At 34.3% G+C, this 14,187-nt stretch overlaps 1 protein-coding gene across 11 annotated transcripts in view; it reads left to right on the top strand.

Moving 5' to 3' along the window:
- The window catches only part of KMT2E (lysine methyltransferase 2E (inactive)), an 88,397-nt gene that overhangs the window by 59,792 nt on the left and 14,418 nt on the right, over positions 1–14,187 (top strand). For 7 of the 11 annotated variants that reach the window (XR_015554612.1, XM_087440165.1, XM_087440209.1 and 4 more), the window contains 3 exons: positions 2,766–3,030; positions 3,991–4,089; positions 13,056–13,223. Coding sequence is in view for 10 of the 11 variants with exons in the window: in XM_087440165.1 (XP_087296291.1) it covers positions 2,766–3,030; positions 3,991–4,089; positions 13,056–13,223 (532 nt within the window). In the remaining variant the exon portion in view is untranslated. Of the gene's footprint in view, positions 1–2,765; positions 3,031–3,990; positions 4,090–12,054; positions 13,030–13,055; positions 13,224–14,187 lie in introns of those variants that run through there. The other 4 variants (XM_004439306.3, XM_087440191.1, XM_087440375.1 and 1 more) reach the window with 2 other exon arrangements.

Below are 14,187 nucleotides of genomic sequence, written 5' to 3'. Positions count from 1 at the left end.
CCATTACAGCGTTGTTGCTTATTCGTTCTTTTCCAAACTTTCCTTAATTATTATTGTAATGTAAATGCTCATAGTAATTATAATTAGTAATCCTAATTCAGCCATGCAACACTGACTTTGAGGATTTTTTCCTTCTATTTTACGGGGTAATTTTAGTCATAGAGTTAATTTGGTTAATCAGTAAGAATAGATAATTTTACTTTTTGCCCCACAAAACAAAAGAAATGTGCCACATTTTCTTTGCAGTATAAATTGAAAGAGTTTGTTGGAGATCTTGTAAGGAAACTCTGAGAATTATTGTTCTGAAACACTAGGGGAAAAAAACTTAATTCTGAGTATAGAAACTTCAATTTCAATTTTTAAAAATTTAATATAAGAAACATAAATATAATACAAAAGTCCATGTGCCTCCTTCTCAAATTAAGAAATAAAACATTATCCATTGAAGCCCTTCATGTTTCACAGCCATATTGCATCTCCCTTTTCCTCTTTTGCCAGAGATAACTGCCATCTTTGATTTGGTGTGTTTAGCATTTTTATTGTGTATATACATCCCTAAATAGTATCTACTATTTTGTATATTTTAAAATTTTATGTAAGTTATAATCTGTATTATTTTGCTTTCATCTTTTCTCATTCATTACTTTTGTGAGATTCCGTTCTATTGTTATGTGTAGCTCTAGTTCATTCCTTGTTACTGCTGATGGCATTTATCCATTACACTATTGGTAGACCTTTAGATTTATAAAAAATGCTCCTGTGGCTTTTTGAACATGTCTGCATGTGTACATGTTCTCTCCATGGTAGGGACTAAGGGTGGAATTGCTGGCTTGTAGAGTGTGCCCAACCTCAGTTTTTACCTATGGGGAATGACCAGTTTATATTCGCACAGCTTTACTTCCTTGCTCCACTTCTTTAGGACTTTAAAATCTGATGCTAATCTATGTGAAATGATATCTTTTTATATTTTTAATTACCATTTTCCTTGATTATTTTATGACCCCAAGGTGTTTTTAATATATTGATTTGTCATTTGGATTTCCTCACTTAAGAATTGCCTAATTATCTGTCCATTTTTCTGCTGGGTAGTCTTTTTCTTACTGATTATTTTTTGGTGGGGAGGGTTCTTTACATATTCTGTAGTCTTTTAGGTTATAAGCATCTCAGTTCATTTCCTCCTTTTCTGTATTTTATTTTTAAAATTTTATATGGTGTCCTTTTCAAATGCACAAGGTTTTAATGTCCATTATGTTTCCTGTCAATGAAAGCCCTCTTCCTTCAGTATGCATCTCTACTTGATTGTTGGAGTCAGATTTATCATGATAACTTAAGTGTTTCCTTTTTAGCCCTCTCTCCCTCAGAAGGTGGAAAATTTAGCATAATGGCTCTTTGCTCATTGCTTTGAGAGACTATATCCCATAGTGATTAAGAATATAAGCTTCTCATAATCTGTCGGTTTCAAATCCTAGCTTGTTCATGTATAGGTTATAACCTTATAAGGTTACTTACGTAACCTTGGACCAATTTCTTCATCTCTTTGTGCCTCATTAGCTCATCTATAATATGAGAAGACTACTACTCACCTAACAGGAATGTTTTGAAGATTCAATGAGTTAACATATGTAAAGTGTTTAAAACAGTTCCAGACACAAAAGAAGTGCTTCGTAAACATTAGCTGTTGCTATCATTATTATTTGCAGTTGTATTATCCTAAAATCAAAGAAAACATCTAGAAAGAGTTGCAAGCTAGTTTCTATTAATACCTGATTTGGGGAAGTAGGGAGTAGACCATAAATGTTTGAGTTCCACCCCTGATTCACAGAATTAGGCAGTTTGATTTGTACCTCCAGCACTGAAAGCAAATGAGTAGGAGTATTAGAAACTTGGAAAAGTAAATATTTTTATTGTGAACAAACATTAAACTACTTAAAACATGCAAAGTGGGAAGCTTCTATTATTGTTTGACTCAGATTTGGGCATTTAGCCTGTATCCTAGATGAACTAAATCTTGGTGGTAGAGATAAAGAGGGCAGAGTTATGAAATACTGAAGAGATGAAAAGTGTGGGCTTTAGACTCATATACACCTATATCTGAATGCCAGCCCTACTGCTTATTAACTGTGTGACTTTGGACAAGATACCCTCTCCGAGCTTTTATCTCATCTGTAAAATGGGAGAGAGCCAATTATTTTTCAAGTTTCCGTTTGAAAGAGGGAACACTGAAGAGGGGCAAAGGGAAGCATAACTAAATTTTTTCACGGTAGCTTTTTAAAGAAACCTGGTTATTGAAGTCATTCTTTAAGGTATATAAGACAAACTAGTTAAGGTTTGGTATTTATTATACCTAGCATTTTTTTATTTAGGTCAAATTTAGGCTCAGTATTTTATCATATTGTGTATACATATACTTTATAACACTCTGGGACCACTGAAGTAAATATGGTTTTTGCCTTATGTAAGCCACAATATCACTTTACTTAAAAAGACTCAATTTATTGGGTTTTTTTCCTTCTATAAACCATTACCAGTTATCCTTATGATTGAAGGTCTAATCTCTGGTCAGAAATCAATTTTTAATTATTACATTGTTTTTATGAGAAAATAAGATATTTTTTGTGATAGTTACCAGAAATGCAAATTAGTGAAAAGTAAGTATTGCTTATAATTAGTAACAGCATACAATTTTGTGGAGTTGCAGCTTAAAATGGATTAGAAAATTTTATAGTTTATGTCGTGAATAAATATTTAAATGGTTATCTTTCCAGTAAGTACAAGGTGGACTGCGCATGCCTCAAAGAAAACCCAGAGTGCCCTGTTCTAAAACGTAGTTCTGAATCCACGGAAAACATCAATAGTGGTTATGAGACCAGAAGGAAAAAAGGAAAAAAAGAAAAGGATATTTCAAAAGAAAAAGATACACAAAATCAGAATATCACTTTAGATTGTGAAGGAACAACCAACAAAATGAAGAGCCCAGAAGCTAAACAGAGAAAGCTGTCTCCACTGAGACTATCAGTATCAAATAATCAGGTACTTAACTATGCTCTACTGATTTTCAATGACAGAAGTTAACAAACAAAAATAATTTGTCATATTTTAACCTCTTTTTTGTTTTATGTAAAATGGTTTAAAAATTTTAAGTCCTTTCTGTTATTTAATAAAGTACTTATAAACATAAAATACAGGTTCTACTAGAATTTGTATAATATTTATTGAACTATTAAGAAACAACTCAGCCAGCAAATCCTTGCAGAATTGAATACAAGATTTTTCTAAGACTGGTCATTTTAAAAATTCTTCCAGATGGCACTGTCCTGTGTTCATAATAAATGTTCTTATTTAAAGTATTGAGCCATAAAATTTCCTTTTCTTTAATATTTGGGACGTAAATCAATTCTATAAGGGTGACAGATGAGATTTTTGAGAGAAAATTCTCTTAAGAACACATTAAGATAATTTTGGGGAAGGAATTTGGCCTATACTTTTGCCCTGCCAGGAAATATATTGTTATATGCCCTCTAAACAATTGGAAGTTAGGAACCACTATTTAAATGAAAATTAAGTAAGGTTTTACTCATCTCCAGTACCCTATCTTCTAGAAATAATTTCCCTTTTGTTTTAAATTGAACAAACATTTATGAGCACATGATATTTGTAGGCACTGGGTTTTGTGAAATTTGTGAAATAGTTGTATGTTTATGTTTTGGGAAGAATATCAACATAAGGCTATGTACCATATTTGACCTTGTGGGCTCTACTGATAAGAACATTATTGACTAGAACTTTAAAAAGCAAAATTATTTGATTGCATGATTTTGAAAAGTTTCTTGAATTAGGAAATCAGTTTTAAATTTCTGGAATGGATTTAAGTAGGCTTTTAATTTTTATATGTTGAATTAGTTGTGGTTGAAAGACATTTAAATTAGTTCAATGTCCCTAGTTTGTAGATGGAGCAGTAGTTTTTATAAAGCAGTTGTTTCCATCTTTCAGGAACCAGATTTTATTGATGATATAGAAGAAAAAACTCCCATTAGCAATGAAGTTGAAATGGAATCAGAGGAGCAGATTGCAGAAAGGAAAAGGAAGATGGTAAGTTGGGAAGCTAATAGCTGCTTTATGCTGTCACTTGGGCTTAGTGACAGCTGCTCTTCTCATTGCTGCCTTTACAAGGACTTTTACATTGTTTTTTGTTTGAAGTTAGCAAACATGCCGAGCATTTCTATTTGGCTTTGTCATTACCATTCAAGTAACTTCCACTAATCTGTTGTATTTTTACTGTGTATTCATTAGACATTTTAGAAATAATTTTTTAACATTTTTGAAGCTGAGAACTATTAATAAATTTTAATACCAGAATTACTGTTCAAAATGTCTTTCATTAGCCAAATGTATCCTTTCATAATTTAATGTAAAACAAAAATGGAATTTTAAAGCTATAATAGTACCAAATAAATGGTTTATGCAAAAAAAACCCCGTTTGGTAGCTACTATTTCTGTATTTCATACTGCTATCATAAAATAAGGTTTTCATTAAAATAAGTGTAGTATTTATATTCTTTGTATTATTTATTTGCAAATATCTGTATTAAAACTAGAACAAGATGTTGTCTTACAAATCCATAGCAATCGATATGTTTAGGCCAGTTAAGAAAGTATTATGATATAGTTTGCCCTAAAATTTGAAAATGACTTTACATACCAACTAATGATCTTAGGATCAGTTTTCCTCACTCCCCCTTTATTTTATATGCTCTTCTCTTGTTTCTTGTTTTAGTGATTCTTATGCTGTATTCCATGGAATCTCAGGTGTCACATACATAGGGGTAGGATTTTTGGAATTTGGTCATTGTAGGCCTACTTAGTGTAAGTCTGTTTTATTGCCTTGATGGTCATTCCTCTAACACTGATTCATTGTTGATGTTCAAAATTGTGAAAGCAAAAAAAAAAAAAAAAAAAAAAAAACAAAATTGTGAAAGCAATGCAGAACTGTTTCACAGCATCAGGATTTCAGAATCACTGCTCTGATGGGACAGGATAGTGTTAGAGATAGAAGAAAAACAAATATAGAGGAAAATATAGGAGGAGGTTGGTTATAAAGAAAAACAGAGTTCTTCTACCTAAAGGAATTACTTTGAATCTTTTTCAGGATTCAGTTATATCTAAATTACCTTACCTACCCAAATTTCCTGTGGCCCTTTCTTGACTAGATTTTCAGTATTGGCCTATTTATTCCACACTTGCCACAGCCTTCTATTTGCACTAAATCCTGGAGAAACTTGTAGAAAACCAATTCAGTGTATCACTGGTTTCTGTATGAGGCATGTGTCTGGTAGGAGGAACCTTTTTTACAAGTGGCTTTAAGGGCTTTAACAACTGCTTTGAAAAAAATATGAAATTGGAAAAAAAAAAAACCTGGAATCTGGTCTATGCCCATACAATAATCTTATTCAGATTGCATTCTGTTTTAAAGTTTATATACCTATGGGGATACTTTTTTTTTTTAATTGATGTCATAATAGTTTATAACATTGTGAGATTCCAGTTGTACATTATTGTCAGTCACCATATAAATGCATGGGGCTACTTTTAAAATACATCCTTCTGTCAATGCTGAAAAAGTTAGTGGAACTTTGAACATCCTCATTTTCAGATCCCAGAAGAAAATAGAGATATCCTTTTGCTGATGTTGAACTTTGGATAGATAGACAAAAAGTCTTACTTGGGAATCAATTTTTGGTCCTGATTTTGCCTGTTAGTATGCTATATTAATATAGCATTAATATGTCCATTTTAGCATATTCATTTTAATATCTGCTTCTAAGGTGGCTGTGCAGCTGGGTATTTTTCATAGGAATAAAATGTGGAAAACTTGAAAAGTATAAATATTTAGAATTTTTCTGGTATTTTGAAGGGATATGAAATAAATATTTAAAAATCTTTGGCTTCTTGACCTGTAGCCCTCAGTCATTGCAATGTTATTATTTCTAATTGGTACATTTCTTTGATGTTGTAATTATAGAATTTTTGGATATACTCAAATAAGCAGAATGCAAAAGCATACATCCTAGGATTCTTAAGCAATTGGTATGGTTTCTCCCCACCCCCTCTAAAGTATTAGTGTTTGTGAGGACCAAAATATTTGGTTTTGAAGAGTTTAAATACTAATCAGCCTTTGTTTTTCTAGTGTTTGCCTTTTATATGGTTAACATTGGTAGTTGGAAAGATAAGGTCAACTCCTGAGAACCTTATTTTATTTTATTTTATTTTTTTAAATAATTTATTTTAGTTTTATTTCCCCGAAAGCCCCAGTAGATAGTTGTATGTCATAGTTGCACATCCTTCTAGTTGCTGTATGTGGGACGCGGCCTCAGCATGGCCGGAGAAGCAGTGCATCGGTGTGCGCCCGGGATCCGAACCCGGGCTGCCAGCAGCCAAGCGCACGCACTTAACCGCTAAGCCACGGGGCCAGCCCTGAGAACCTTATTTTAAACTGATTTAAATTTCTTCCTGTGACAGGACAAACTTTTTTTTTTTTTTTGAGGAAGGTTGGCCATGAGCTAACATCTGTTGCCAATCTTCCTCTTTTTCCTTTTTTTCTCCCCAAAGCCCCAGCACATAGTTGTGTATCATAGTTGTAGATTTGTAGCTCTTCTATATGGGACGCCGCCTCAGCATGGCTTGATGAGCGGTGAGTAGATCTGCGCCCAGAATCCAAACCTGCGAACCCTGGGCCACTGAAGCGGAACACGTGAACTTAACCGCTGTGCCACTGGGCCGGCCCCAAGGACAGACTTTAAATCATTATGGATATAATAGAAAATACTAGTTGTCATGTACATTTATGAGACTGGGATATAAAAGGAGGCAGTCATACTCTCCTCCCAGATGAATACCACATAATGTCCAAATTCAAATATACTTCAGCCTGTCCTTTTGTAATATAACTTCAACCATATGAAATTGTTAATTTGACAGTTTTTACTTCCACAAATGGCAATTTCACACACAACCTAACATTTAGCATTTTGCTCAGTCTCCAAAAGTTGCACCAGTGGATTTATGTATTTTTGGTTGCTGGCTTCTTCTTTTTGGTGAGAATGGAAGATCAAGTCTCTGCCTTCAGAGGCATTCACAGAACAATTACAGTGCAGCAAGAAGTGTGATAAAGGAGATATAAATATGATAGATAACTTATAGCTGGGGGGATCAGAGACCATTTCATGAACTAGGAAGTATTTACAATGGACCTTATGAGTAGGGTTTAAACAAGTACAAATCAACTTGTGGCTAAATTGTATGGAATTGAATGGATGGTTATTTCTGTAAGGGACATAACCTGGAGGTAGTTATAAATGTGATAAATCATATTTGGCTGGGATTATAGGCTGCTTTTTGAGGGGTGGGGAGGGGTATAGGGAGATAACGTTGGTGGGTTGTAGATCACATGAAGTGTTAAATGATGATTAATTCAAATCACTGTGTGGCCAGGGTAGAAAGCTATTCTTTTATTAACATTTTCCTTTTCCCTCCACTGTATTTTGTCTTTTTTCCCCCCACTTTAAGAAGTTGTTACCTGCTTACAAAAGCAAACGTGGCTAAATGGTGTGGAACTGAATAGATGGTTATTGGGCATTTCCTCTTTAGCTAATAAGAGATGATGCTTTGGCAGTGCGTTGGAATTGACTTGGGAGAATCTTACTGTCAGCCCAGCTAAGCCATGGCAGTTGAAATACAATAGGCTGTTTATACTCACCTGATTCCAAAACCAGGGCACTATTGAGTGGACTCCCTCAGGGTACACAGTAGTTGAGGTGAGGTTAACTTTATATTAAAAAATAAAACCTTTGGAAGATTTAAATAAAAAAAGAGGCCCGCCCCCCCATTTATAATGGCATGAAAAGAACCTCCTTTTTAGTATCTTTTAATATTATATTTTCAAAATTTTCCATAAACTTATGGAAAGACTGTACCTTGGGAATATAGTCTTGGTAATACCTGATGGCCTCTTATAGTCGGATTGCTTAAACTGGAGTCCCTGGAAGGTGGTTCAGGAGGTCTTCACATTTAGGAGGTTAGAAATTTGAGAAACAACAAAAAGGATATGAAGGATATGAAAAAGGGATAGTCACCTAGGTGTAATATGCTTGAATTTGTCAAGCAATTAGGATAATCTAGAGTTAATTGTGTATCACTAGAGTATAAACTACATAAAGGCAAGAATTTGCAGTTTTATTCATTGTCATAGCCCCAGCTCCTAGGGGAAAAAAAGTACTTGGCTTTTATAAAAGTAGATGGTCCATAAATGAGCCTCCTAAACTTTGACGGCAGCCATTTGAGGAAAGCTATAGATAAGCCTGTGAGAGTCAACTAAATGAAGCTTCTGTATAGCCTAGGTAGTGCCCTGGAGGCCTTGCCAGGATGCAGGATTTCCTACAATTTTCTCAGCCCTCATCCTTCACATCAAAGAGTATTCAACAGAACTCTAATTTAAGATGTTTTGCGAAAGAGAGAGCTCTGTGGCCAGTTGAGTTTAGTAAACAGTATACCATGTCCCCAATTTTGAGATTCCCAGTATATATGGTATGTTTAAAAACTCTTGAGAAATTCTGTTTATGTCAGCATTTCCTAATAAACTTGTACACCCTTGCAGCTTGTTTTTTGTGGTAACACCTCGGACATCACACAGATTTTTATTCCATGGAACAAACACACTCTGGGAAAACACTACTGTAGAGAATCCATGCTGTTACTAATGCCTCTAGGAAGTGACTTGATTTAGAAGATGCAAAAGAAATTTCAATGATAGTTATAACTAGGGAGGGTAAAATTTGTTGCCAGAAGAGTCATCTGATAACATGATATATATTATTCATCTCACTTTTCTTTCCTTATAGCAAAATTAAGTTGATGCTGATTGCTAATTTTAATTTTCTGAGGTCCCGTTTTCTCTCATCAGAATTTAGGAAGTGTATTTTTAAAGATAATGACATTGTGGTACTGAATAGCAAAAGGAACCCAATTATTTTTATAGGTATTCTAGTCAAACAAAATGAGAATATTCAGCTTTAACTGCCTCCTAATAAATTCAAGATTTCCAAAATCTTGTTTAAATCAAATTACACACCTTCAAATAACATGCTTTATATACTGTATACACAATTCTTACTCATTTAACAAAAATTGGAGTGTTTGCTATAAGCTGAGCACCATTTAAGGTACTAGGTGAACAAAGAAGGCAAGGTCCCTGTTGTAGAGAAGCATTCATGGAGGCTGGGGTGCAGGGATTAACAAGCGAATATCAAACAGAAAACAGTACTATGAGGATAAACTAAATTGTCATGTCGTGCAGAAGAAATGGAGATACCAGAAACGCCATACTTGCTATTTTGGAATGATTTTATTGGTAACCAGTAATCTTATCCATTTTTTAAAAGATTAATAAATTAATCTCTAATTCCTATTCAAAAGGATAAAGGAAGTTATTTGAGTAAGGAATCTTTTAATTTCTCTATTTCAAGGCTGTAGAGTAGGGTAATTTGGCAGGTTGGCCCTGCCGTTTCCCTTTTAAAAGGCAAGTTTTTTGTTTTTGTTTTTTTAAAAAGAGCCACTTTTTACCTGGTAGCAAGGTAAAAAAGTAAATCAGGAGTCCCTAGATGTCTTCATTTTCTGTTTCCTTCTCAATTCTTATATCCTACTACTAGCAAATTTCTCTCTAAAGCTACCTTGGGGCATCCACAGTTCATAAGCTTATTTTTACTCAGTTTCAAATTACCAGATATCTCTAATCGGGATGAATTATACCAATTTACTCAGTGAAGTTTGTTTTTTCAGTTGCAATGTTGTATAAAACTTGAATTCACATTATTATTTAACCCTTAAACTATATGGACCTTAGGTTTTCCCCATTTGTTGAATAGTAGGAGGCTTAGACAAGATCTCCATAGTCTCTTCCAAGTATAAAGTTTTATGATTTCAAAGTAAATTTGTGCTCCAGTGTGTTTATAAATTGAAGCACAAAGTTGGAATAAAAAGTCTCAAAATACGTATTCCTCATGTAATGAATTCCTATAAAGGGATATTATTAAGCAGATTTTCTTCTGCTTATAGGAAATTACAATATATCTGCTATTGTAAAACCATAAACTAAGATATGTCATAAAAGGAATCTATAGATAGATTTCATCAGATCCCTCATAGTTGAGTTGAGCACCCAACACTCCAGCATTAACAGTGTGTCAAAAGCTAATGTAGTATTCCTGAAAGGAACCCTATCTGATTCTAATTCTGTATCGGGGTCTATCAGTTGTCCAGCTCGCAGATAATGACTTTGAGGTCTGGACAGACTCACTGGCTTGGAATGAGTCATGGTTATAGAATACGTAGATCTTAGTAGTAGCTTTATGTGACAAGTATAATCTAAACTACATCAAGCACAGATGTTAGGGTTCTTGGACTGTCAGCCTGGGGTTAAGTAGGACTCCTAATTTCTCTAATCATCTACCCAATCAGCTGTAATTACTTCAAGCTATATATAAAACTTATTTTTCAGTTAGATCTATAAAATGGTGGTAAATTTTCAGTCATTAAATAGATACTGTATATCTGGTTATGGGTCAAAGAATGTATTAGATGCAGTGGTGAATATAAAAGCTGAATAACATATGAACCTTAAGGAATTTAAAATAAAAGTAGATCAGTTCGCTAATGATTTTTTCATGTAGAAAATCAAAGGCATGCTTACATTTCCAACATGAAGCTGGGTTAAAGCTATTAGGGTATCTGTTTAGTGCTTTCAGTTAATAACTGTAATAAATGCAGGAAGAGTTATGCTTTATTTTGCTTTATGTAGGGTGTCAGTGGTTGTTCACTGGAAATAAGAGTAAATTAGGAGCCAGGAAACTTGGATAATAATTATGGCTTTGCCTTTGAGTGAGTCACCAAATACACATGGGTTTTGGTTTCTTCAGCACTGTAGCACTAGATTATTTTTTAAGATCCTGACCAGCTCAAAAAGATTGAGTCATCTCTAAATAAAAGATTTTGCTCTGACTATCACTTAGTTGTATTGTTTACAAGGGAGTTCAATTTTTAACTGAATGAATTTGGTCTTTACATCAAATAATTTTATCTCTGACCCTCACTCTCACCATCTAAAACAAGTGAATATTGGACCATATCAAAGAAACTTCTTTTGGTGTAAATTTTATCTTAGAAAATTCTGGATAATCATGATGTAGAAAATATCTCCCTTGGGTGCCTGGCTTGTGGGTAATTTTTTTTTTTTTACACATAAAATGATTCTTGCTAAGACACGTTTGTTTCTTCTGGAAAAATATACTTTTCCCTGATTTAAGTTTTTTTTGAAGAGAGACAGCCACAATAATTAAAACACCACTCCCCTCCCCCATTCAACAGCTGAAGCAGTTAGGAAAATCATCTTTTACTTACTTCAGATTTCTAAATTTGGAGTTTTAGAAAAGCTCTGATATAGGGAGACAGGGTTTTTATAGAGAGCCATAAGATAAAAGGAGATTGAGTAAAGTGGTTTTCAAAGACCATAGACAAATTATCTAAGGAAAGAATTCAGCCTTAAAACTTCCAGTTCCAGTAAAAAGACTATCTTTTGCCTGTGCTATTTATTTTAGTGTCCGATTGCCCATCCCAGACCAGGAGAGCTAAGATGCAGATAAGTATTCATGAACAAGTAATCTTACCTCTTTGGACCTCAGTTTCCCCACCTGTAAAATAAAGAGGGTGAAGATAACACATTTTGTAAGAGTGACACGTTTGCAGTATGGCAATTTGTTATAACTAATTAGAAACTTAGAAGAAGTCTCAAAGGAGTTTTGCTGACATACTACTTTGTTCCCTTACTGAGTATAACAAAAAATATATAAGAAAGAGTAAGCAGAAGTTTCCAGAGCGTAGTGTCTTAATGCTTCAATCTCTGCTGATAATCACTGGAACTAAAGCTCCAACGTTGAGAAGACCATGCAGCCAGACCTTGAGTTTCTGATTTTTCTTTCTTTCTTCCCCACATCGATGACAATAAAGGAGGAAAGACAATTGGATCTGAGCCTCAGGACCTGGTTCTTTTCATTTGGAGAACTGGACAGTTGATGGACGTGCTTCCTGTTTCTGGTTGAAAGCTGAAGCATTTGCCAGGCCCACTGGCCAAGGCTCTGGGTCTTGCTTTTAATGTTCTCTCTCCAAAGAGAACTGATGCTCAAAGGAACTCTTGCTGTTCCTCAGTCTCTGCCTTGAACTGTCAGTGTAAGACAGGAAGAGCAGAAGGTAGAAGAATGCCTTGTAAGAATTATAATGAAGGGCAAGAGAGCTAAAGTAGAAATAATAATTAACATTTATGGAATGGCTACCATTTTCCAAGTACTGTTGGAAAACTTCACAGATATTTTCTATTTGAACTCAATAAGAATTCAGTGAAGTGTAAGTATTATTACCCACATTTTATAAGAGGCTCAAAAAAGCTAACTAGGGTTGTTACGTTGCCTAGGGTCATAGAGATAGTAAATGACCGGTAGAACCATGATTTGAACCCAGGACTTCACCCCACTATATCCTCTTACTACATGTCAATAATATAGTCGCTCCTTAAGTTTATATGAATTTAACCTTTTCAACATATCATTACCTTAGGAACTTTGAATCTTATTAAAAAAGGCTCACTTCTGTATTATTGAGAAAAAAAGATTTTCAGTTTGGTAAAGCAAAGTAGTTTTTGAGGCTTTTTTTTGTTTTGCTTTACCCTTAACACTGACACTCAATCATCCTTGACACTCAATCATCCAAGTGTTCCTTTCATGAAATATATTTGTAATGGCAGAGCTTACCAAGATATGTGGGATTTGGATCCCAAATATCCCACGATCTTGAATCAATATAAATGTTTTTCCCCTGTATCTACCATCAATAGAAGTGTTTTGCTAACAACATCATAGAAATTATTTTTAAAATTTGTTATAAATGACTGGACTTTTAACTTTTACTGCAGAATAATAATACTTATTATGCCACCTAAAATTTAAATTTTGTAGACAAGAGAAGAAAGGAAAATGGAAGCAATTCTGCAAGCCTTTGCCAGACTTGAAAAAAGAGAGAAAAGAAGAGAACAAGCTTTGGAAAGGATCAGCACAGCCAAAACTGAAGTTAAAACTGAATGTAAAGATGCACAGATTGTCAGTGATGCTGAAGTTCTTCAGGTAGTAGTAGTCTTCAGATCTAGTTGTATTTTCACACTTCAATACTTTCCCATAAAATTTCCACACGTGATTTCATTACATCTATAAAGAATTTTTTTTAATATTTCAGTTATTTTAATGTTTTGCAAAAAAATTGACCAGTAAAATACATAAAAACATGTATATGGGGGCACACATTTTTTCTTCTACCTCAGGCTCCCGTTGGTTCAAAAGGGCACTCTTACTAATCCTGGGTTATTTAAATTTTTTAATTTTGTTCTGCATGGGATTTTTTTTTTCTTTATTGATGTCTTAATAGTTTATAACATTGTGAAATTTTGGTTGTACATTATTGTTTGTCAGTCACCATATAAATGCCTCCCTTCACCCCTTGTGCCCACCCCCAACTCCCTTGCCCCTGGTAACCACCATACAGTTTCTCTGTCTGTGTGTTGGTTTATATTCCACATATGAGTGAAATCATGTGGTGTTTGTCTTTCTCTCTCTGGCTTATTTCACTTAATACCCTCCAGGTCCATCCATGTTGTTGGAAATGGGACAATTTTGTCTTTTTTTATGGCTGAGTAGTATGCCATTGTATATATATACCACATCTTTATTCAATCATCAGTAGAGGGACACTTGGGTTGCTTCCACTTCTTGGCTGTAGTGAATAATGCTGCAGTGAACATAGAGGTGCATAAGCCTCTTTCAATTGTTGATTTCAAGTTCTTAGGATAGATACTCAGAAGTGGGATAGCTGGCTCATAGAGTATTTCTATTTTTAATTTTTTGAGGAATCTCCATACTGTTTTCCATAGAGGCTGCACCAGTTTGCATTCCCACCAGCAGTGTATGAGGGTTCCTGTTTCTCCACATCCTCTCCAACATTTGTTATTTTTTGTCTTGGTGATTATAGCCATTCTAACGGGTATAAGGTGATATCTTAGTGTAGTTTTGATTTGCATTTCCCTGATGATTAGTGATG

Source organism: Ceratotherium simum, chromosome 1, assembly GCF_057802395.1.
Source record: "Ceratotherium simum simum isolate JZ-2026a chromosome 1, ASM5780239v1, whole genome shotgun sequence".
Classification (NCBI taxonomy): domain Eukaryota; kingdom Metazoa; phylum Chordata; class Mammalia; order Perissodactyla; family Rhinocerotidae; genus Ceratotherium; species Ceratotherium simum.
Note: the sequence above shows the minus strand (reverse complement) of the source record. Positions and strands in the feature narration are given on the sequence as shown.